Consider the following 26,398-nt stretch of genomic DNA (forward strand, 5'->3'; position numbering starts at 1 on the left):
TGCAAAGCATTCACTACAAAATCTTCTTTTAAGCAGCCCCTATTCCCTAACTACACACAATCAAATCCTAGTGACTCTCGGGTTTCAGGCTGGCTTCTCGCTCACTGTGAACAAGCCAAGGGTATGCAAAACTTGTAAACTTTAAATCTCAGCGGAGCATTATTGCACCAAGTACTTAGCATATAACTAGTCTGTAAGCACCGGCTGATCGGAAGAGTTCACCACAGGAGAGTTGATACACATCACACTATCTGGATTTCGTGAAGCTATGCAAGCATTTACCACACAAAAACCAGCGGATCAGCCTGCAAACAAAAATTACCTGAAACATATGAATAGAGGCAGAAAAAAACATAGAAAGGGAGTGGGTAGCTGACATTGGATATTATAAAAAGAACATAACATTTCTGTTTATTCAGGACAAGATAAATACTGGCAAACATACTGTTCAGAGATCATAATTTTGGCTACACGATTTGTGTGCGTAAAAAGGAAACTAAACAACACACGCAACAACGCCAACAGCTCACTCCATTAGGTCATGAGTAAGCCTGCTCTACGGCTCCATTGACAGACGGTTGTCTCGAGGGAATATCAGGGAGATTTACACAACTTGCATCAGCGATCCTATGCGCGATTAAAAGTAAAGATGCTTCCAGTTGTTTTTCGGCAACATCTTTCAAAACCGTTCAAGCTTACAACTTGCAGAAGATACAAAAATAGTATGAAACGGTCTTTAAACACTAGGATAATTTTATGAAAACAAATACAACGTGCAATACACATGCTAAGATATCTCTTGCATCTTGCATGGGATAAATTTTTACAAGCATAAGAGGAAAACATTACATAATGATCATGACATAAAAAAACTCACTGCATTTTGATTTCACATTCTAGTACGTTTAACCTTTTATTTATTTTTTACTGATTTTCAAAACTTCTTCCCCGTTCAAGGTCGCGAGGAACCTTTGAAAACCATTCAAACTTAAACTTGCAAAACATATAAAGATAGTATGAAACGGTGATAAAACCAGTGTAACTTTATGAAAACGAACACAGCTGGCAAAAAAACATGCAAAAATATTACTTGCATCTTACATGGAATAACGTTTCACACATATAAGGGGAAAAGCTTCCATAATGTTCGCAGCATAAAAAACTGACTGCGTTTTGATTTGAAACTCAAGTGAGTTTAACCGTCTTTTTGATTTTTACTGATTTGCCAAATTCTTTTCTGTCCCATAGGCCAACGAACCTTTGGAAGCGCACAGAGTGAATGCTGGGCGGAAGTTTACAAAGTGCAAACTGCAACCTCACACTTTACGTGCGCCTTTTCTAGAAATCTGAAGTATGTGTTCTCCAAAGCACTAATAGCGGCTCTGTGTGGAGGCGTAGAATCCCCAAGAAAGCGGCAGCGCCCCCTTGGACACAATGTTCCGCAGCACGCACATGGCCTCGTCGTTGTCCACGATGCCCCAGGTGACCCGCCCAGTCAGGAACTCCTCGGCGGTCATGGTCAGGAAGTGCAGCTTCGCGAAGAAAGGACGCATCACAGCTTTCAGCTCGAGTGGGCAACCCGAGCCGAGGCTTTTGATGCATTGCTCCTGGGACCAGCGCATGACGGCTGTGGCGACATCGATCTCCCGGACGTGCCTAAAAGGCCACAAAAGCAGTGAAGGAGGTCCGTTAAAGAGAAGTGTGCTGACGAGGAGACTGTGGAATGATTAGCTTTGCAGTGAACGTGTGAACAGCTTATACACCTGTGCTGCATCGTGTAAACAAAATACTACTGCTAGCATTGCCCCAGAAGGCCGCAGTACACTACGAATACAAAAAGTAGCCTAAGTACCACGCACCTTGGAATTCTCCAGCGTCAGAGTGCTCTGAGGTGTCTGAGCAACAGACGATGGAGGAGCCCTAGACGGGCAACTGGATTGTGAAATAATTTATGGAGTTTTTCGTATTTTCTGCGGACGAAGCTTACACGAGAAACATTGTTGCGAGTGCGACAAGGTGATCATGGGTGATTAAAAGCTCTGGTGAGCCACCAGAATCTTTTGCTGGCTTTACGACACTGCCAACATCAAGATAAATTTACAAGTTTTGAGAAAGCCCTGTGGCGCAGGAGTTGTACAGAAGGAGAGTGGATACATGATACTAATAACAATAATAATAAAAAGAATGTACACAGCTACAAAAAACAGAAAAAAAGAAGGAATAAAACAAGAACTATTAACAAATAAGTAAAAAATAGGAACAACACTACTTTCTCATTGCAGTGATTAATATGAAAGAACAGCACTTTTACAATTCTTATTTATTGTAATAAAAGTGTTGACCTACGGACCCCAGATCAGCCTAAAACTCATTCCACTCATAGACTTTAGACGCACTAAAGAAGAGTACTTGATTAATTTATTCCGGAATTCATTTCACTTGTTTCAAAACAGTGCACTCTTCTTTGGCTGCTTTGAAGTAATTTCGCCTACTGAATGCCTTTTGAAGTATTGCATTTAGTTCGAGTCTTTGCTTCTGACACCTTGTACGCAATGGTTCATTTCCAAAGCATTTCGTTATTTCACTTATGAATACATGTCTTGAGTACATCCATGATATAAATATGGCTGCATGATTTCAAACCGCTGTGGTGGTGTATAGTGGTCTGAGCATCCGCCTCGCATGCGGGAGGCGCGGGGTTCTACCCCCAGTGCACAGGTGATACAGTGGGCACAAGCTTTCCCCTGCCTGGTGCTCAGTGTATTTAGGCTGAAATGCTTAGGAAATGGGTCTTTAAGCCCACCTTGAGCAGATGAAGAAACCTTGTCCCATGGCACTCTTTGGCCACAGACGCCCTTATGCCATAAAAATTCATCATCATTGTATGATTCCTGCTATCTTATCAGTGAGATGCTGCTATAGTGCTTCCGCCAAGCGGGGTCCCGCATTCGCACTACGGCTTTACCAGGGATCTATATGGTACATAGTTATAAACCTTGAGGGGCTGCACATACCTAATGTTGTCTAGTATGAAGTGGAATACGTGCTGCTCTGCTTGGGCGAGGTTCTTGAGAGACAAAGTCTGAAGCGCTAGTGACTGCGACCACGACTGCAGTACTACTGGGACGTAGGCATCCCTGTCCGGCTCGCCAGTCAGCGTATAGTATTCTAGGCAGGAGAACAGGTTTGAAGGAAGCAGGTTTTTGTGTTTGTATTCAGCGCATCCGTTTCTCAGTGATGCTACGAGGTACTTCCTGGCCGCTGCTCGGGCGTGCAGTGCGTCCAGCACATTGGTGATGCGGGCAGAGCCAGAGTAGAGGTACCTGCATTATATGCATGGATAGATGAAAAGATGATAACAGCGTTGCCTTTGAAACAGGGTGGTGACAGGTGTGAACAGCCTCAGGTTTTTTTAGACTGCTATTTTTTTCAACCTCTAAAGAATTACCTGGAACAGCCACATCTTCAAGGCCCCCTTTCCCCTCTCATCCCACCTCATTAAAAAAAAAATCAAGCTCACTCCCTCCTCAGTTCTCTTGACTGCTCTTGTTGGCCAGGCACTGGAGGAAAACCAGACCACACCATCAGCCATCCCTGCGTTAATTTAGGCATTTTTCTTGATAGCCAGTGAGAAACACAGAAATTGACATTTTTATACCTTAAGTGGCCAGAGGTTTACTTGTAGGCAACCAGAGGCAGGAAAATAATAAACATACAGGCACTATCCTACTTTATTTTAAACAATAGTCGATTATTGAGAGCATTTGCAAAAACCAAAACACGTTCTAGAGCAGTTTATTAGGGAATGACAGATGCAACAAAAGGAACATAATCCATCTGCCTGGCATGCGCGCTATGCAAGATATCGGCTCTCTGGAGGAAGAGGGTTATGCTTCAGTGCTCCTCACCTGAGCATGATATCGAAGCCCTTTGGGTGGACGTCTGTTATGTTGACGACGTCTCTTTCGGCAAGGTCGCCGAAGAACATGGCCTCGAAAACCTCGTGCCTCAAGGCAAGGAGCTGCTTGTGGCCATGACATTTGCGTTCGGGAACATCGGGAAACACAGGCGAGTGAACCTTGAACTCGACATCGGTCAGGCGACCGCTGTCGAGAGAGGCCTCAAGCTCGATCTACAACCAGATGTCAGAAAGTATCAGAGGGAGGGGTGGGTGCCGTGGGAGAGCATGAAACAGAAATCAGATTCAGATAAAACTGCTGCTACGAATCATGGTGGGAAAGATTCGAAGTTTCAGCACCTAATACATGATGCGCATACTGTCGCCTGACAGAAAACTCCTAAGCAAACCATGGAGGGCATATCTGCTTAGTCTTAACTAAACCCACAGAAACCAGCGAGAAAACCACCACTCCTGCTTTACTTTTCCATTGGGCTGAAGTGGTAGCAGCAACTTTGCCGATGGGGCTCACTTAGGGATACTCCAGGATCTTTTTACGTTGCCGACTTTCATCGCAACTTTAATTGGAGATTAGCCTTTTTGTCTTGAATATTTATACCAAAGTCTCCATGTGAGCATCCAAGCTTGTGCTTTGTTTCACTAGACATAGACTTCCAATGCTCACTTCGTCACCTCCGCTTGGGTTGATCTCTATGGGGGACAATAATTTTGCTACACTACAATTAGATACTTCCTGTTTGTATACGCTTCTTGCTTCCTAAAGAACGGAAGGCGCGTTTTTTTTTGCCCTTTCAGAAATTTCAAGAGAAGTGTTCTCGTTTACAGCTCCTACTTGAGCCTTTAGGGCACCAACAAAAATTTTGATCGTGATGTTGAAACATATCGCCACGTTATGCAAAGAAGTACCTTCTTTGACCATGCAGCGTTATTTCAGTTTTTTGTTCCTGGCTCCTTAAATTTATATTTCACCTTTTTGGAAAACATTTCGCATGAACTAAAACAGAAAACTTTCATACAAAAAGTAGAGTTATCAGCTGAAAGCGTTTATTGAATCATTTATTTTCACATACTCTCAAATGTTATGTCAGGAGGAAAAAATTCTAAGGGTGATTACAATACTCCCTAATACGAAATCTGAATGCAGCTCTCTGATCCGGCAGCACGAACTACAGGTTCCTCTCGGTAGCGGCATCTAGCACCTAACTTTCTGCCACACATGCCTTCACTTATACCGAGTCTGTTACCCCTAATTGTTATCAGTTATCTCACCTTGGCATCACATGTTCCAAGCCAATTCCTTCTTTATTTCAACTAGAGTGTCAATTGTTTGTGTTTGTTCTCCGACCCACTCTGCTCTCCTCCTCTCTGTTATCGTTACACTTATTATTTTCCTTTCAATATAGCTCGCTATATTTTCCTTAACTGAAGATGGGCCTTTTTCGTTAGCCTCCATGTTTCTGCCCCCCAGGTGAGCACCGGTAATAGACAGCTAACTATACTTTTATCTTGAGGGATTTTGGTAAACTGCCGTTCTTTATTCGAGAGTAGCTGTCAAGTATGCCCCATTGTTGCATTTTTTCACTCTCATATGGTCCAGATCTGCAGTCACTACCTGACTGTAGAAAGACAGAGACTTAGTTTCCTACAAATTAAAGGAGCGCGACGCGGACAAGGCGAACAGGCTAGGAGCCAGGAAGCCAGGAGTCTTTATTCTACTCTGCACGTGGCGCCACGTAGCCAGCGGGAGTGCATTTACGAGCCCAGGTGGCGCAGCACTGCTGATGATAATAGTGCCACTACACTGCCCTTTGTATACACGTATTGCCTTACCACTTCCAGTGTCTCGCTACCAATTGTAAACTACTGTTCCATTCCAAGACTGTACAGAAGTTTAGTTCTCTGTATTTTAATATTTAGACCTACGTATGCATACAAATTTTTTACACAAAAACTTAATACTATAGCACAAAACGGTTTTTAAATGATGTCATTGATTATTTTGTGCTGCCATGCCGGAGCGACGGCGATGTGGCAATTAACTCTCCAGCAAAACAATATCCTCGACAGGAGTCTGTCCCGCCGCGATGGAACCCACGGCAGGAATCTGCCGCGCTAAAAGAGGCATGCCAGAAGTCTGCCACGCGACTGAATGAATCCACGATAGGCAGCTTTCTGTCTGCCACGTAGCACTACTGCGTCGTACCACAGTACCTTCAACAGAAATCTGTTCCGCGACAGAGCCCACGACAGGTAGTTCTGTCGCGCGGTGGAACCCACGACAGGCAGCAGTGTCGAGGCGCGCTGCTCTTGGTCGCGCGGCACGAATCTGTCACACAACAGTAACTGTAATGTATATATAGTACCTTCTTTTAAATCTAGCGATAATGCTACAACTCTGAACTTAAAACTTTTGGAGTTCGAATAACAGCGGACAAATCACACAGAGACAAAACTGTTTAACGATAACAAAAACATTGACTATATTCAAGAGGCATTACACACGTCTTCTTTCGACGACAGTTCTTTTCCCACTGGCCCCGTCCACACGATTTTTCACCCTCAATACACGAGGCACTCTTTCTCTCTCACCCGCACGTGCACATGGTTTGGTGGTCGCGTCCACACCCCCACACTTGCGCCGTGTTTGACATCTGGAGTTCATTCGAGAAGGAGACCGCTTGCGGGCGTGTAGCTGAAGCGCCGTCTGTAGCCGACCGCGCGGCTCTCCCTAATGTCGCTGCCAATTAAAGGCGCCGGGTTGTTGGTGGTCTGTTGAACGCTCTCTTCGGGGCGCACCCGTTCTGGCGCTCCAAGGGCGCCCAGGTTTCTGCTGCCGTCTGTTTCTGCTTTGTAGCACTTTACCTAAGCTTGGCGCTTCTTTCCGGGGAACTGCTGTTTCTGCTTCTCTGTTTCCTTCTTTCTTTACATCCTCCCCCCCCCCCCCCCCGAAAATGAGCATAAACTCTTTTCATGTTTGTTTCTAATGGGTAGAGGAGCTGTACCGGTCGTCTCATGATGACCCCGGACGGCATCTTGACGGTGCATGATCGAATATGTCCATCTCGCCCCTTAAATACCTCCACAAGGCGAGCAGTCTGCTACATATGCCTCGGCGCTTTTTCTTTGTGCACGATCACCAAGTCGTCGACGGCCATGACACGCGCAGGGCTTGAAGAGGCGAAGTGGGCTGACCGTAACAGGAGGATGTACTACTTCAACCATCGCTTCCAAAATGAATTCATTATAGTTTGCCGGTATTTCCATCTCGGCCTATGTCTGTTGCAGTGGCCGAATGAATGGACGCTGTCCTTGCTTCGGGCAAAGCGATCAGCCGTTTGCCCGTGATGAGATGGGAAGGCTTCAGGACCGATGGTTCCCTTCGGTACTCTTTCCGCATGCCCAGCTTCCATGTAACTTCTAATATTCGAGTCGTGCTGTTCCAAAAGTTCTTTGTTCCGCCCATGTCACCTCGCCAAGCTGTTTAGCCGTTGCACCGCCATGTGTCTGTTGTCACTGAGTTCTTGCGATGGGTCTTTCCATGGCAGTGTAACTTCATAACGCTGACCTTTCTTTTCCAATTGTATTTTGTCTAGTGGTCGAGCGTTCGGCGTCTCTGGGGAATCTTTTATGCCAATTGCGTCCAACTCCCAGAAGTTCTGCAGCGTAGTGTGGACTTTTTCAGCCGTCTCAAAACCTATTCGTAATATGCAAACATTGTTTGGTAGTATGAGGTTGGGGGTCACACTGAACGGCCCCTGTATGGTCCAACCAAGCCTGGTGTTAACGGCTGCCAACCTTTCGTTTTCGTCGCTTCGCTGCACTTCACCAGTTTGGAATTTCCAGAGGTTATCGGCGCCAATTAATCATCCAATTCCTGGGACCGATGCCAAGTAGGGATAGAGAAATTTGTCTGCGATTAATGCACCTCCGAGTTCCATCTTTTGCACAAAACTGGGATCTGCGGGCACCTGCCGGACATCCTTGCATATAAAGGGCACATCAATAGCCTCTACTCTGGTTTCTTGGCCGCTGTACTGGCTCTGAAGGCGAAGTTCTACGAGCCGGCATCTTTGCAACAGCGTGGCAGGCTTCAAAAAGGTGTTCAGATGAAATTCGCTCTCTCCTAACGTCTTCAAACCAAGTGTTTTTGAGACGTCTTCTTGAATGAACGTTTTCTGGCCTCCACCGTCCATTACGCCCCGGATGCAGCCGTATTTAGTTTCCCCCAGAGCAAAGGCGCGGAAAGTCTGCAGCACTGTCTCTTGAGTCTCTTTTCTGTTAGCGGCTGCATGCACGTTCGTGGCAGTGACCTCCGTTGGCCCGTCGGTTTTGTCTATTGTCCAATTTGGATTGCACAGTGAGGTGGCGTGTCTTCTCCCTCGTCCCTCGTGGTCCGTTCGGATTTCACCGCTGCCTTTTCATCCCGGGTTTCGGCACCATGTAATGTATATATAGTAGCTTCTTTTAAATCTAGCGATAATGCTACAACTCTGAACTTTAAAACTTTTGGGGTTCGAATAACAGCGGAAAAATCACACAGGGACAAAACTGTTTAACGATAACAAAAACTGACTATATTCAAGAGGCATTACACACGTCTTCTTCCGACGACAGTTCTTTTCCCACTGGCCCCGTCCACACGCTTTTTCACCCTCAATACACGAGGCACTCTTTCTCTCTCACCCGCACGTGCACATGGTTTGGTGGTCGCGTCCCCTCCACCACACTTGCGCCGTGTTTGACATCTGGAGTTCATTCGGGAAGGAGACCGCTTGCAGGCTTGTAGCTGAAGCGCCGTCTGTAGACGACAGCGCGGCTCTCCCTAATTTCGCTGCCAATTAAAGGCGCCGGGTTGTTGGTGGTCTTTTGTCCGCTCTCTTCGGGGCGCCGCCGTTCGGGCGCTCCAAGGGCGGCCAGGTTTCTGTTGCCGTCTGTTTCTGCTTTGTAGCACTTAACCTAAGCTTGGCGCTTCTTTCCGGGGAACTGCTGTTTCTGCTTCTCTGATTACTTCTTAATTTACAGTAACTGCATGATATATCTGTCGTGCGACAACGCCTGCGACGGACACCTTTGTCGCAGGACTAAACGCAGCAGAAATGTCCGTCGTGCGACACACCTCTCTGCAGCCATCTTTGTAGCGCAACAGAGTCCTCGACACGAGCCTCTGTCGCACGACAAGAACAAGGCGCAATGATGGATTTATACAAGGCACAAGATTGTTCAAGTTAAAGTTTAAGTTCCAGTTTATTGTTATTGCATGTACAAGAAACGGGCTTACATATTATATACAGCATCAGGAGGTCCCAGAGTGAGAAACTGCCAGGGGGACCTCCTATCATTAGTGGGTGCATAAGAGTATTAGAGCAGCAAGTAGAGGGCGAACAAACAAAGAAAACAAAAGAAAAATAAAAAACGCGTCAAGAAATACAATTCATAGGGAACAAGTGCAAATAAATAGAAGACAATTAGATATATACTAAAAACCGCGTTATACAGTAATATTACAATTATAATCATAAGCAGGAATATCTAGTAATCTGTAATAAAAAATTTGGCTCTTCTGCATATTACGGACAAAGAAAAGTGCAGTGTTTTACAGAAACATGAAGCCTAAAGATCCAATAACAGAAATAATGTAAAGAAAATTTAATAAATGTATTTATGACAAATGAAAAGATGGTTCTGGTAACAGTATTCTTTTCATATTGTGTTTAAAAAACTGCAATGAAAGAGATGACTTAATATTAACAGAGATGCGATTTCAAAGTGAAATACCATAGAAACGAAGTGTAAATTTACCATAGTTAGATCTGTTTTTAGGTAATAGAAGGTTATAGCGTTCTGAAAACCTAGTATTATTTTTGTTCATGAGGTTATCAAAAGGAAGACTGTCTAAGGTTATTTCACGATGAAAGAGACGAAATGTAATGAGTGATAACTTATGATAGAACAGCTGTTGCATAGGTAAAACGTTAAGACGTTGATAGATAGGTAAAGAATGGCAGCGGAATGAGCTAAAGATCATTAATTTTATTGCACTGATTTTGAAGACGTTGAAGTGGTTTGAGATGAATGGCATATGTATTACCCCATGAAGATAAACAGTATGATAAATTACTGTTAATATAAGCATGATACAACGATCTAATATTATGAGGGTGGAAGAATGCGCGTGTTTTAATAATATGCGGATGCCAAATGAAACCTTTTTTATTAGCGAGTTGGCATGGCTATTGAACTTAAGGTGTTTGTCGAGAGCAATACCCAGAAATTTAACAGTATCAGATGTCGGTATAACATAAGTATTTAACGAGACAGTTATAGGAGAAGAAATAGACGTTTGTGGATTATGAAATAGTACAAAGGTTGTTTTTAAGGGATTGATTTGAAGTTTATTATCAGTGCACCAGGAATACACATTGTCAAGATCAGTGTTAAGTGTATCTTGAAGTGCGGTAAGCGATTTCTGTGATGAGTAGATGGTCGTGTCATCAGCATATAACAAACAGTTACAATTTGTAAGTACATTAGGTAGATTATTTATAAATAATAAGAACAACATCAACCTCGCCAATACAGCTCTCTCCGGGATTCCAGTACATGGAGTCCCTCATGAAGTCAAGCAAATGTTCAGAGATGTGGTGTTGTGCCACTTCAGTTCTTTGTGGAGCTCTCCTCATCAGCCATGTGTGACCAAGGGTCTCAAAAGGTACCAAGCCACTTTGCTGCACCGCGCTCGCACGGATTCTGCTCGTACGCCGGCGTGGATGTATAAGACTGGCCTAGCGTTGTCACCATTGTGTTCAACGTGTGGTGTGTGTGGTGACATAGAACATTACCTCTTGTGCTGTACTTTGTACAACGTGGAACGGGCTGTGTTATTCGGATCCCTCAAGAAGGCAGGAGTTCCTCACAGTTCTCTTCAGGACATTGTTTTCCCGCGCGGGAGCCAGTCGAGTAGAAGAGATGCTTCTCGCCTTCTTCTACTTTACCTGCAGGACACGGATTTGGCCTCCACATGGTGACCTCAGGAGTGTCTATTTTGAGTTTTTGCGGACAGTGTTTCTGTGATTTCTATTTAAGTGTCGCTACGGTGGAGCAATTGCCGGCAGCAACTGCAAGGCTAATCCCACCGGTAGTTTACAACCACTCAACTCAACTCAACAATGGGCCTAGTATAGAGCCTTGGGAAACGCCACAATTAATTACTTTAGTAGAAGAGAATTGGTCATTAAGATACACTACTTGAGGCCTGTTAGACAAGTAGCTGCGAATAAGATTTAAAGGTGGGCCAGTAATACCGAAAGATTTCAGCTTATACAGAAGAATAGAATGATCGAGAGTGTCAAAGGCTTTTGTTAGATCGATGAATATGGCTCCTGCAACAAGCCCTTCGTGAATAAAGCGTTTAATGTTATCCGTGAAATTACGTAATGCCAATTCCGTCGAATAATTCTGCCTGAAACCAAATTGAAATAGAGAAAGAAGATTAAATTTTTTGAGATAGTGCATTAGACGAGTGTAAATAAGTTTTTCAATGATCTTACTAAAAAACGGCAAAATACAAATTGGGCGGTAGTTATTGATGTTTTCACGAGAACCCTTTTTGAACACAGGGAATACTTTACCATGTTTCATCAAATCAGGAAATATGCCTGTGCTAAATGTTTTGTTAACGATACCTGCAAAAACAAATGATATGTCTGCCGCAACCAGTTTTATTCTAGAAGGCGGAATAGAATCTAGGCCAGGTCCAGTGACATTAAGAGAAGAAATTACCTTTAAAACTTCTTGGGAAGAAACCGGTCGAAGGAAAACTGAATTAGGGCAAGGTGGGAGATGGCGTAAAACACTAGGCGATAGCGTGTTCTGGCAAGTGGAAAAATGATCACTAAAAGCATTTGATATGTCAGCCTCGGTTATGCATTCCTCGTTGTCGTAAATTATTTTAATGCCCGTGTTAGACTGTAATGTTTAAAATTTCTTTAATAAGCTCCCAATTACGTCTGGTATTCATTCCGTTCTGAATTATCCGTCTTTCATAATAGTCGCGTTTTGCGCGTTTTAGGATACCAGAAAGGATATTGCTATAATTCTTAAATTTAGTTCGCAATGCTGTGTTGAACGGCTGCAGTCTAACCTTTTTGTGAAGATTATTCTTTTTTGTTATAGAGCGCAGCAACGAATTTGTAATCCATGGATTTCTGGGAGACGAGAATCTTTGCTGAAAGGACACATGAGTTGTGCACTCATTGATATAATTTGTTATTGTTGATAAAAATATCGAGTACGCCCTGTCAGGACAGTTCTCCTGAAAAACGCTCTCCCAACAATTGCTTTGTACCTTCTGGATAAATAACGTTTCATTGAAAGAATTTTTGGAATATTGGTGGCACTGCGTACGTTTCGCGACACCCAGAAGGAAGAACGGAGGATAGTGATCAGTAATGGAATAATCTATTACTCCAGTGGTATAATCAGAAGTTAATGAGGAAAATATATGATCTATCAATGTACAAGAACCAGAAGTGTCGCACCTGGTTGGAGCATCGATTAGGGAAGAGAAACCGTAGCTAAATAAGCAGTTGGTATAATCAGAGCATGACTGACAGTTGGGATTAAGTATGTTGATGTTAATGTCACCTCAAATGATGATGTTCTTGTTTTCGTTGGTTAAGACGATGAGTATTTCTTCTGGCTGCGAACAAAAGACCGAATACGACGATGACAGGGAACGATAAACGGACGCCAGGATTGTATTCCGGTTATTGAGGGACAGAACATTCCGGTCGAACTCCAGCCAGACTTACTCGCACAGCAAATTGCGGAACGAAAGATCATGACGACGAGTGTACGAAATCGACGAATTTACAAAAATGGGAGATCCGCTACTTCGTTGAACCCCCACGGTAACTATATTCACTGGTATATCCTGGCAGACCAAATAGATTGCCATCTACAGGTGTTAACCATGTTTCAGACAGGCATATTAACGAACCATTATGGCTGAGTAAAGTAAGGAAGTTCAAAAGGTCATCATGATGCTTGCGCAGACTTCGAATATTTCAGTGAATGAACGAAAATTCGGGCGATTTGTCGTGTAACAACGTTTATGGACAACGTTGTTACGACGCTGTTTATACCAGAACCGGACTATTATGAAAGAAAGAAATATCAACTGATCAATGATCAACTATGATCTGATCAACTATCAAATATCAACTGATAATGGTTACATAAAACGGGTAGCGGTCAACATAAGTTGAATTCGTGCTCACATTATGTTGACAAGTGTGTGCAGCCATATCTTCAGGAGAATGAAAATAGAAACGCTGATATGGAAAAACCAAGACAATGCTGTTGAAAACACCTGATAATCATCAAAATCACCACATATTTACTTCTCCCCAGAGACGAACTGTTGACACGGCACGGATGGATGCATGGACAGAGGGTAAGTGCGTGCACTTGAAAATGGGATGGTGGTCGAAGTCATTGGAATGAATGACTTTCTTTCCACTCTTTTTCTTTACTGCAAAATGCGCTATTGAGTCAATCATCCCTTTAACATTTAGGCTAGAGCACATTTGACCCAGGCAACCCTCTCTCCACACCACGCCCATGTTTATAATAAATCTACCAGCCATGTTTATTTCCACCTCAAAAATGTGAAGGACACCAGGAGTAAAACCAGCACCGAGCTTGGCAGGCTTCTGGGCACGAAAGACCCACAATACTAGCACCAAGAATAATGCAAAAAACAAATCAAGAGAAATAAAATTAGAGGCAGAGACAGAGAAGGGGGAAAAGATGCAAAGTACCACGAAATGTGGACTAGAATCAAGTGTAAGAGCATTGCAATAATACAATTACAAAATTATTCACAAGAACTAGAACAGATGGGGAGGCTAGAAAGCAAAACAAAGTATTTGAAACAGGCATAACGAAGAAAGCACACAATTATGTTACACAAACTATTACGACGACTTCCAGTGTGCAGAAATGAACCTACTGTGATGGTGCAAAAAAATTGAAAAAATTAAGCTCCGCCTGAGGTATGAGGCCACTTTTCAGAAAAATTTAATACCAGAGAAAAACAGAAAATTAGTAGACTGTCCTAAGAAGGTTGGTGTTCTATTTTAGTAAAATAGTCCGAACAAATTGACTTTATTACATTCTTATATTTAAAAACTTTCTAAATATACATCTGAAGCCACCAGTTATAATATTTATTTTCTCGCTAGACAAACTGCTTTTGACGTTATACTCATGAAGGCAGGAGCTGTGCAATGAACAAAAATAATTGTCGCACCATCAATTGTCACTGCGTAACGTATACAGGAATGACCAAAAACGATCGTTTTCACACAGGCATCTTTCGGGAAAAAATGTAGCAGCAAGAAACCAGATTGCGCGACTTAAATTTTTCGCGGCTTATAACAGAGCTAGATTTACAAACAATAAGAGTACCCAGAATGAGAAAATTCGTACAGGGGTAAAGCTGGGATTGCTCCCGTAAGGAGGAAGGACAACAAAAGTTAGTTTTGAAAAAAACGACAAAGAAGATTCGGAGAAGCTGCAAATTCCATATACCAACGTCCCAAATTCTTAAAATCTACCATATTTGTAACTCAGTTCCACCATAGTCTTGTTTTTTCTTGATTTTACGTGTGTGGAAGCTTAATTTTTTTGTGTGAATTTTCCTGCGGCACCAAACACCAAAAGAGATTTCCAGATATGCTACTGGTCACCTGTCAGACAAGCTTTGTGTTAGCCGACCAGGTTTGATCCGAATATGCTTCAAACCATCTAGCATACCTCTTTTACCACTTTTCAAATGGCACATGCCACAATACAACACAACTTCAGTGCTCTTATCCTGATATAGCTATTCAATGTTTCCCGAACGTCCTGCGTTGCTTTTGTGAGCGTTTTATATATAAATACAAATGAAAATAGGCACAGATGGTAACAAACAGATATTATAAATCTAAACTTAAAAGTGATCAAGAAAAATAAACGATGTAAACATTGGCTGCTTATTTGGCTGTAAAAAGTTTAGTTTAATTTTCGAAAAACGTTCAGGTGATTACAACCTTGGCTGTATCTTTGTAACGGTGTTGATTAGAAGCACTGTTTCTGTTAAAGTTCATTGAGGAATGAATCGGCATTTTTATAAAAGAAAATTTGAAAATTGAATTTTATCAAAAATATTAGTTTTAAAAGTGGCCTCATACCTTAATTAGGGCTATGACGCCATAGCGTTAATGCCCATATATGCGGATTTGCTTATTTATTTCTTCACATTGATAAATCGGAGAAAAAGTCATACCTTTTAAAATTATTGGCAGCACGTACAATATTCACTCCGAATTTAAAATAAAAAGAGCGACCCTTACAAGAGTGTACACGCATGCACATTACTTCCATAGTAATATTAGTTGATGAAGATGACGACGTGTAATGCACATCGGGTGCGGCGATAGCACAGTGCTGGATACACCGCCTGTGTCTTGGCCACTCCCCCATAGTGGGTATGTGCCAGCAACGTCTGAGGCCTTCCTTCCTTCCTTCCTTCCTTCCTTCCTTTCTTTCTTTCTTTCTTTCTTTCTTTCTTTCTTTCTTTCTTTCTTTCTTTCTTTCTTTCTTTCTTTCTTTCTTTCTTTCTTTCTTTCTTTCTTTCTTTCTTTCTTTCTTTCTTTCTTTCTTTCTTTCTCTCTTTCTCTCTTTCTCTCTTTCTCTCTTCCTCTCTTTCTTTCTCTCTTTCTCTCTTTTTCTTTCTTTCTTTCTTTCTTTCTTCCTTCCTTCCTTCCTTCCTTCCTTCCACAGTGCTGTCGTGCAGTGGCCGGGGAAGCGGATCAGTTTGCGCCGCCGCGGGCTTGAATCCCAGTAAACTTGTTAACTTGTTAAATAGTAAACTTGTTAACAAACTTTTCATCAGTAACTTTTTAACTAACAGAGTTAGGCGCCTTGTTCCAATTAGAGATTTGTAGCCGGTCGTTATACAAATAGACACATCAGTTTTTAGAATTTCGAAAACGCAATTACCCTCGCCGCTGTGGGTCGACAAAAGTTCGCCTTTTCGACTAGTTACTGCACTGTAGGGGTTGCTTCGCCTGCATGTTTTGTAAAGCACATGTATTTTCACATGATGCTGCCAAATCTTGTCGAGCCGAAGCGGCGAGGGGTGATCCCATTTTCGAGATTCTAACGACTCATAAGACTATTACTAAAGATCGGGTACAGATCTCCAATTCCCACTAGGCTCCTAAACTCTACTAATTAAAGAAATATTTATTAAATACTAGTTAACCAACTTACCGCCTCAGATGAGGTCACCGGTTTTCTGGTGTCCACCAACAATTGTAATACTATGTAGCAAATGTGATATTTTTACTCCATAAATCATATTTTTGAAAACTTTTGAAAGTGTTCGCTGAAACAGCCGATATTAATAGTGACAACCTTTACTGCGACCATACGTTTAAGGTGCTGTGTTTGCGTTCATCCTCTTACAGGTAGGAGGTGATATCAAGATTTCACTAGAGTTTCATTTCATTCTGATTCTTTCTCTGTTATTCATTGTCCCACGCCCTCGCAGTTATTAGGACGTTTCGGGAGCACATTTTAACAGAACCGGCCGGTATATATAATTGTACTACATCTCCCTCATAATAATTAAATGCCTTCCTTCTGCTGCTTCCAAACACAATGAGCCCAAGTGGCGCAGTTACGGCGTGTACACAGGGCGCAAATAACGGCAACCTCATTCTTGTTGCTTTCCGCCCATAGATACGTTCACAAATCTTTGCTAACATTTGCAGCCTCCGGTGCTTGATAACTCATGGCTAAGAATAACAACGGCTGAGCTTTATAAGTTAACGGACAAGCAACAGTGATTGGCAAATGTTTTAAGCTTGATTCCCATCCCCGCAACCACCGTGAGAGCGCCCAAATTCGGACACGTATCTAGTCATTTACCCTCTGTACGAGAATCTCCATCCGCGACCAGAACCTCAGGCCTAAATTCTCTCTAAAGCACGCATCAGCCGTCTCCGGCTGCGCTCACGCCATCAAACACCTACCGGCAATTTTTTTCTTTCCCTCTCGTTTATTTATCTATACCCCCGTGCAAGAAGTAGTTCCTATTTATTCCGTAATCCCCTGTTTGGCCTTAACTCTGTCAACAAGCCACATATACCAGGTGGGTTTTTTTACCGTTTGCGAAAGGTTTTTATTTTAAAAATTGCGTCAGATACGATCGGCGCAGTCAGCACAGGTGGATGGTACAGCTAGGCGGATATTATATGCTTGAAAGAGCTCAATATTTATACGAATAATTGCCTAAAATGAACCTTTCTATTTTAGTATTTAAGGGGCCATGATATATTGCGAAACTGAAGTCCTTCAACATAGAAGGTGAGTCCTATTTAAATATTTCTTCTTCGACAATGTGGCTTGAAATATCGAACTTCAAGCATACGCATTCGCTATATCAGTTATCACTCACTCACTGTGACCAGTTTATACGTAACTGCTGTCGCCAAGAAGGCAACCCTCGAACTCACCTTATATATCGTGATTAAGCAGAAGAGTCCACTTATTCTTCTGTCCATTCCACATTCAACCCAACATGAGTGAGAGACACACGGCCCCGCGGGCCAGGATATTTGACGCTCTTGCGCACAGAGAAAGCGGTTACAAGGCGCGCCCGCGTTGTGACTCTGAACCTGTCCGTTCTTGAAGCCTCGGCAGCACGCGCGCGACGAGCGAAAAGCCCACTGCGAAAATGCCCGCTGCGATAGTACGAAGCTTCAAGCGAGGACATCTTTGAGAGAGGCAAGTGGCCGACCAAAGACGCTGCACAACGCCCGTCCACGCTCTGCACATCCATCCAACCAGCGTAGTGTTCAATAAACAAGTGCGCTTTTAAATTCAGTATCCAGCCTGAATGCTGACACTTAAGATGCAAAACTTTGTACTGCACAGTTAATGCAGGGTCGTCGCCGTACTCTAAGAACATGAAGCAATGCACTAGCTTCCAGGCAGAACACATTATCCCAAGCGGAAGCAAACCTCAAATCAAGCCACCGCCGAGGTCAAATCTGATCTGCAGCGCCCAGCACGACACCATGAGATCCGCGCCAACTGCTGACATTTCTCTGCGCAAGTACTTTGACGGCAGCCACGACGATGGGTCGTAACACACCGCGGTGGAAATACGGCAAAGCTGCACATTACTCACGACTTGAGCCTGTGTATCACTGCCAGTTGATTTCAATTGGAAGCTCTGAGTTTCGTCGCACTGGTTTGCAAAATACGCTCTCCAAAGCCGCCGTCTTCGTTGTGCGCCTGTACAAGGCACGCACGAAACGCGCACGAAACGAAACTTTACGGTTACAGCCTTTTTACACAGCAGCGGCACTGTAAGTTCACACGACGGGATAAAGGAGCGCTAGCTGTCCAGGGAGATAAACTTAGAAACGGCAGCGCGGTAACGATGCTTGAGAGTGTTTGGAGAGAGCGTTGAGCATCTTCTGCCGTCAGGAGTACCGCGGATGCTACCGCCCTTTCACGTATACAAGCCCTGCATCAGAGTCAAGCAGCATGCGGTTTGGCGGTCAATTAAAGTAGCGTTCGGTTGCTTGCATATAAGGTTTGCGCAGGTGTGTAGAACTGAACCATTCCCCAAAACACTTGTTGAAGTCCATAGTGCCGGCGCATCAATACACTGGAGTCTAGAAGTGTGTTCTGAGCAGCGTGTGAAACCGGTGTCGAAACCAGCCATTTTGCCCGGAACCGGAAAGATTCAAAGGAGCCATTCCGAACCGTTCCGGAGGTCGATTCAGCCCCGTTTTTCATGCAAAATAGCATGCTTTTTATTTATTTTTTCACTCAAAATGTGATGTGCTACTTCGTATGTTTAGCCACCGAAAGCAGTCTATGTTACGAAGGTGAAAATGGCGCCCAGTCCACGAGGCAACAAAGAAACCTAATTGGCGCTTCTGTTATAAGCCTTTGGCAATTATTAACCGTTGTACGCCAGCCAGGCTAATGTGCAATCTTGATTATTATTAGTCTCCCACTTTCACATGTTGGGAGATTTTTTATTCGAATTGTTAACACTTTTCTAACACACTAAGCGCCGAGAGACAATAGCTTCTCTTCCCTTGTGTCAAGCAGAAAAAATAAATGCAATATAAGTGCAACGACCCAACCAGTTTGCGCAACAATAAATTTCGGCAGCATTCATTATCTCAGAAAGCAAATACAAAATAAAACGCGGCACGATGGCTAGATTAGTGGCTGTGGCACTCGGCTACTGATCTGAAGGTTGCGGGTGCGATCCCGGCCGCGGCGGCGGCTTTTCGGTGGCCTCGAATTGAACAAGTATGGTTTGCGATGTCAGCGCACGTTGGAGAAACCCAGCTGCAGCTACCACGGAACTCATAATGTTTTTAAAGCGTCTGGAAACAACTACAAACTACTATACACGTTTAGCGCTAAATATTAACGTGTAGAATAGGTCTATAGTACTACATTTATTGAAAATATTTCTAAAACGTATTGTCCAAGATCACGTTAAAAACTAACCTTTAAGTTGGAGGAAGAGGTAGAAACTCAGCAGCCATCTAGATGCGAGTTATCGTCTGCTACATCGTCTGCTGCGCACGCGCAAGCGCGCCGAGACGGCGGCCAAGGAAGAAAAGGGGGGGGGGGGGGGGAGCGGCTTCAGAAAACATGACGTAAGCGCCTCTCTTCAGTTCTGTCCTTCCTCCATGTCTTAGAAGGACTTGATAGAGAAACTATCCAAGCCCAATGTCCGCACAATGCCCGCGTCTGCGTGGGCAGAGGGACAGCCGCTGACGCGCCATACCTTTAAAGGCGGGGCTAAAGTGTTCCCCAAAATTTCGTCGCTGTGCAGCTTATTCCGGCGTAGCTTGCCACGTAAACTGAGGACGTCTCTTGCGAGATCAGTCCAATTGCCGCATCTGGTTGGAGATGTTTGTGCATAATTTTTCCTGCGGCACACGCCCCAGTCTCTGGTCGCACTGCGGCGGTTGGGCTGACTGGATGCCTGCACGAGCTCGGCGCAAGGTGCGTCGTTACATACTCTGCCGGTCGAGTTGTTTCCGCGGTGAAAGAATATATTATATTCTTACACCGTGGTTGCTACACGTCGGTTAATTGGGAGATTGAACAAATTCTTTTTCTTTTTGCAGACAAGCTCCGCATTGGCTGACTTTTCCTCTTTTTTCTCTTTCATAACTGCAGTGTCCAACCGCATTGAAAGAGCATAGCCAATGCCATAATGAGATCTCATGCAATGGGCTTGAAGCAGTCACTGGGAAATACACAGTATAGGGTTTAACGCGTGTTTGTAGCTCTTATAGACGACTGACGATCGGTCTGAACCCTGGCAAGGCATTCCGAATATTCGATCTTGTTGTCATGGTTGTTGTCCTCCATCCAGAAGCACGCGCATGCCGAATTAGGCAATGACCTTTGTTCACTGCTACTGTTGTTATTCACCACTGAAAAGCACGCATCCGGGCAGAAAATTTGGCTGTGGTTTTCATGTAATTTTCTGAGAAATTTTTTTCTCTCTTTCCATATCTTCTACAAGCACAATTGGCATTTTCTACTTTTCAAGCAAAAAGCAGGTTTCCCACGAAGACAGCTTTATTCAGAACGGCGCTCCTCTCTCATCAAATGTGTCTTCAAACTCAGCATTATAGGGCGCTGTGATTGAACTCTGCGGGGATGATCCATCATTCAATGAGTTGTTTACTCCATTTCTTCCATTAGCGCTGTTGCGTGCATGGTTCTGGACGGCAACCACAACTTGTTTCCGACAAGACAAAGCAAATACATTCATTACCCACAAACGGAGCGTGGATCGTCACACTCGATATGATAATGATGAAGACATATCCAACAACCCTGGTCAAAAGCATCTTTGATAGGAAATCAGTTTATGAACGCAATGTATTTCATATAATGTGAGATTTCAGTATAGCAATCAGTATGTCTGCAGATGAGCAGACGGCGGCCTTGCATTTTTTTTTATATTAACGCTTTTGCTATCGTCAAGAGCGTTACCCATTGGTCTTCTATGGTAATCTTAAATGTTTTCTGCGATAAAGGAAATACTTAAAAAAAAGATTTTGCTACATACAAGAAGGATCGACCATTACTTCATTTCCCGAACAGTAACCTATATTTTTCTACTTTTCAAAATTTATTTCCGAGAATTTTGCGCATGAAGCGGCACTTCAAAACGCAGAAGAATTAATTAAGGATGCAAGTTGCTGATACGTAGCCCATCGAGTGGTTTAAGTGCCCCTCTTTAGCCAGTAATATTCAACTTCACTTCAATCGCACGCAATGCCTCCTCCGCATCTGGGATTACACAGTTCTTTGACTTATCTGAGCTCCATGGGTTAGGGTACATGTCAAACAAAGAAGATCTTCATGGAGAAAACAATGCTAGGAGACATGCTTGCTTTGCCCGCCGTCCTTCATCAAAGTGATGAAGGACACATGGCATTCTTTTTGCTTACAGATAAATGTCTAGGTAAAAAAATTAAAAAATGCCTGGACAATTTGTCTTTTCATTAACGAAATTTCATAGATGCCCAAAAAAATTTAGTGACATTGTTTATTTGTTTATTGAAAAATACTTTGAATGCAATGCGCCATTAAAAAAGGGTAGTGCTCACAAAAAGAAAAAACAACATAACATAATCAGTGTAGTGGTATCAAGAATGTTATTTCCGCAGTGTTAGCCAGTGCACTCCGTAGGAGATGGAGCTCATTGATTGGCGCTGTAGTGAAGGCCGATGCGTACCCAGAAATTCTCGTACAGCGGATTGCTTCAGCCCGAAACGAACAACGGACCTAGAAAAGAGAGGAGGACGCGGGCGCGGTCTAGCAACTAAATTTTATAGGAAAAACACGTGAAATGCAAAGGTGAAAAACGCACGAAGAAAAACAAAAAAATCAGAAACACATCGAAGATTACACTGCGGATGGAAGGCTCTTATAGAGGAAGGCTTTCTCATATTCTTGTAAAGCCACGGATGGTTTCGCCACAATCGTGTGGCAATGCCACACGAGTGTGGCATTGCCAACCGGAAGCCATGACAACGGAAGTATCATCATACTGAACGTCGATCCGCTATTCTCTTAAACTCCATAAGAAAACAAAATCTCCACTGAAGAATATCTTTACTGAAAGAGGCCGCATCCAGCGTCTTGTGCACAGCAGCGCACACTTTCCGAACCATATATTCGGCGGAGTACACGACCTGCACATTCTGCCGCGCAGCGATCTTCAGACCACGTGAGACATCGTGCATATACGGTATGCACACGACCTACTTTCGATCCTCTCCTCTTCCTGCTGCCCCGGAGAATAAGGTGCCGCCGCCTTAGCAGCGCACACTTTCCCAGCTTTATAATCGTCAGAGTACACCACCTGCACATTATGCCGCGCAGCGACCTTCTTCACACGATGTGAGACAGCGTGTAGATGCAGAATGCACACGACCTTCCTTCCAGTTTTTTTCTGCTGCCCCGGAAGTAAAGGTGCCGCCTTAGTAGCGCGCACTTTCCCAACTTTATGATCGGCAGAGTACACCACCTGCAAATTCTGCCGCGCAGCCAACTTCTTCAGACGATGTGAGACACTGTGCACATACGGGATGCAGACGACCTTCCTTCGAACCCCTTCTCTTCCTGCTGCCCAGGAGAATAAGGTGCCGCCTCAGCAGCGCACATTTTCCCAACTTTTTTATCGGCAGAGTACACCACCTGCACATTATGCCGCGCAGCGACCTTCTTCAGATGATGTGAGATAGCGTGTAGATACAGAATGCACACGACCTTCCTTGGAGCCTTATCCTGCTGCCCCGGAAGATAAGGTGCCCCCTTAGTAGCGCGCACTTTCCCAACTTTATGATCGGCAGATTACACCACCTGCACATTCTGTCGCGCAGCGATCTTCTTCAGACAATGTGAGACACCATGTAGATAGAGGATGCACACTACCTTCCTTCTTGCCTCTTCCAGCTGCCCTGGAGAATAAGGTGCGGCCTTAGTAGCGCACACTATCCGTATGATCGGCAGAGTACACCACCTGCACATTCTGCCGCGCAGCAACCTTCTTCAGACGATGTGAGACACCGTGCATAAACTGGATGCATATGACCTTTCTTCGACACTTTTCTTCCTGCTTGCCCGGAGAATAAGGTGCCGCCTCAGCAACGCACACTATCCCAACTTTATGATCGGCAGAGTACATCACCTGCACATTCAGCCGCGCAGCGACCTTCTTCAGACGATGTGAGATACTGTGCATAAACTGGATGCACATGACCTTTCTTCCAGACTTCTCTTCCTGCTGGCCCGGAGAATAAGGTGCCGCCTCAGCAACGCAAACTATCCGAATTTTATGATCGGCAGAGTACACCACCTGTACATTCTGCCGCGCAGCAACCTTCTTCAGACGATGTGAGACACCGTGCATAAACTGGATGCACATGACCTTTCTTCGAGACTTCTCTTCCAGCTGGCCCGGAGAACAAAGTGCCGCGCCAGCAACGCACACAATCCCAACTTTATGATCGGCAGAGTACATCGCCTGCACATTCTGATTCGCAGCGATATTATTCAGACGATGTGAGACGCCGTGCATAAACTGGATGCACATGACCTTTCTTCGAGACTTCTCTTCCTGCTGCCCCGGAGAATATGGTGCGGCCTAAGCAACGCACACTATCCCAACGTTATGATCGGCAGAGTACACCACCTGCACAGTCTGCCGCGCAGCTATAGTATTCAGACGATGTGGGACACCGTGCATAAACTGGATGCACATGACCTTTCTTTGAGCCTTCTCTTCCTGCTGGCCCGGATAATAAGGTGCCGCCTCAGCAACGCACACTATCCCAACTTTATGATCGGCAGAGTACATCACCTGCACATTCAGCCGCGCAGCGACCTTCTTCAGACGATGTGAGACACCGTGCATAAACTGGATGCACATGACCTTTCTTCGAGACTTCTCTTCCAGCTGGCCCGGAGAACAAAGTGCCGCGACAGCAACGCACACTATCCCAACTTTATGATCGGCAGAGTACATCGCCTGCACATTCTGATTCGCAGCGATATTATTCAGACGATGTGAGACGCCGTGCATAAACTGGATGCACATGACCTTTCTTCGAGACTTCTCTTCCTGCTGCCCCGGAGAATATGGTGCGGCCTAAGCAACGCACACTATCCCAACGTTATGATCGGCAGAGTACACCACCTGCACAGTCTGCCGCGCAGCTATAGTATTCAGACGATGTGGGACACCGTGCATAAACTGAATGCACATGACCTTTCTTCGAGCCTTCTCTTCCTGCTGGCCCGGATAATAAGGTGCCGCCTCAGCAACGCACACTATCCCAACTTTATGATCGGCAGAGTACACCACCTGCACATTCTGCCGCGCAGCGATAATATTCAGACGATGTGAGACACCGAGCATAAACTAGATGCACATGACCTTTATTCGAGACTTCTATTCCTGCTGGCCCGGAGAATAATGTGCCGCCTCAGCAACGCACACTATCCCAACTTTATGATCGGCAGAGTACACCACCTGCACATTCTGCCGCGCAGCGATAGTATTCAAACGATGTGAGACACGGTGCATAAACTGGATGAACATGACCTTTCTTCGAGACTTCTCTTCCTGCTGGCCCGGAGAATAAGGTACCGCACCAGCAACGCACACTATCGCAACTTTATGATCGGCAGAGTACATCACCTGCACATTCTGATGCGCAGCGATAATATTCAGACGACATGAGACACCGTGCATAAACTGAATGCACATGACCTTTCTTCGAGACTTCTCTTCCTGCTGGCCCGGACAATAAGGTGCCGCCTCAGCAACGCACACTATCCGAACTTTATGATCGGCAGAGTACACAACCTGTACATTCTGCCGCGCAGCGACCTTCTTCAGACGATGTGAGACACCGTGCATAAACTGGATGCGCATGACCTTTCTTCGAGACTTCACTTCCTGCTGGCCCGGAGAATAAGGTGCCGCGCCAGCAACGCACACTCTCCCAACTTTATGATTGGCAGAGTACATCGCCTGCACATTCCGATTCGCAGCGATATTAATCAGACGATGTGAGACACCGTGCATAAACTGGATGCACATGAACTTTCTTCGAGACTTCTCTTCCTGCTGCCCCGGAGAATATGGTGCGGCCTCAGCAACGCACACTATCCCAACGTTATGATCGGCAGAGTACACCACCTGCACAGTCTGCCGCGCAGCTATAGTATTCAGACGATGTGGGACACCGTGCATAAACTGAATGCACATGACCTTTCTTCGAGACTTCTCTTCCTGCTGGCCCGGACAATAAGGTGCCGCCTCAGCAACGCACACTATCCGAACTTTATGATCGGCAGAGTACACCACCTGTACATTCTGCCGCGCAGCGACCTTCTTCAGACGATGTGAGACACCGTGCATAAACTGGATGCGCATGACCTTTCTACGAGACTTCACTTCCTGCTGGCCCGGAGAATAAGGTGCCGCCCCAGCAACGCACACTATCCCAACTTTATGATCGGCAGAGTACACCACCTGCACATTCTGCTGCGCAGCGATATTATTCAGACGATGTGAGACACCGTGCATAAACTGGATGCACATGACATTTCTTCGAGAGTACTCTTCCTGCTGGCCCGGAGAATAAGGTGCCGCCTCAGCAACGCACACTTTCCGAACTTTATGGTCGCCAGAGTACACCACCTGCACATTCTGCTGCGCAGCGATGTTCTTCAGACGACATGAGACAGCGTGTAGATACAGGATTCTCCCGACCTCCCTTCTTGCCTCTTCCTGATGCCCCGGAGAATAAGGCGCCGCTTTAGCAGCGCGGACTTTCCCAAGTATATGATTGGCAGATTACACCACCTGCACATTCTGTCGCGCAGCGATCTTCAGACAATGCGAGACACCGTGTCGGTACAGGATGCACACGACCTTCCTTCGCGACTCTTACTGCTTCCTCGGGGAATAAGGTGCCGCCTAGCAGCGCACACATTCCCAACTATATGGTCGGCAGAGTACACCACCTGCACCTTCTGTCGCGCAGCGATTTTCTTCAGACGATGTGAGACAGCGTGTAGATACAGGATGCCTACGACGTTCCTTCGGGCCTCTTCCTGCTGCCCCGGAGAATAAGGTGCCGCCCAGCATCGCACACTTTCCCAACTATATGATCGCCAGATTACGCCACCTGCACATTCTACCGCGCAGCGATTTTCTTCAGACAATGAGAGACAGCGTGTAGATACAGGATGCCTACGACGTTCCTTCGGGCCTCTTCCTGCTGCCCCGGAAAATAAGGTGCCGCCCAGCATCGCACACTTTCCCAACTATATGATCGCCAGATTACA

The 26,398-nt window shown here is 44.8% G+C and overlaps 1 protein-coding gene across 1 annotated transcript in view; it reads right to left on the reverse strand.

The window, feature by feature from the left end:
• Positions 1-1,370: 1,370 nt before the first annotated feature.
• LOC144133833 (BTB/POZ domain-containing protein 6-like) overlaps positions 1,371-26,398 on the reverse strand; it is a 39,546-nt gene continuing 14,518 nt past the window's right edge. Inside the window, exons 2-4 of the mRNA XM_077666915.1 lie at positions 3,909-4,132; positions 3,015-3,323; positions 1,371-1,656 (exon numbers count right to left, since the gene is read on the reverse strand). Coding sequence (XP_077523041.1) covers positions 1,371-1,656; positions 3,015-3,323; positions 3,909-4,132 — 819 coding nt within the window. The remainder of the gene's footprint in view (positions 1,657-3,014; positions 3,324-3,908; positions 4,133-26,398) is intronic.

The sequence above is a fragment of the Amblyomma americanum genome, chromosome 5 (genome assembly GCF_052857255.1).
Source record: "Amblyomma americanum isolate KBUSLIRL-KWMA chromosome 5, ASM5285725v1, whole genome shotgun sequence".
NCBI classification, from domain to species: Eukaryota; Metazoa; Arthropoda; class Arachnida; order Ixodida; family Ixodidae; genus Amblyomma; species Amblyomma americanum.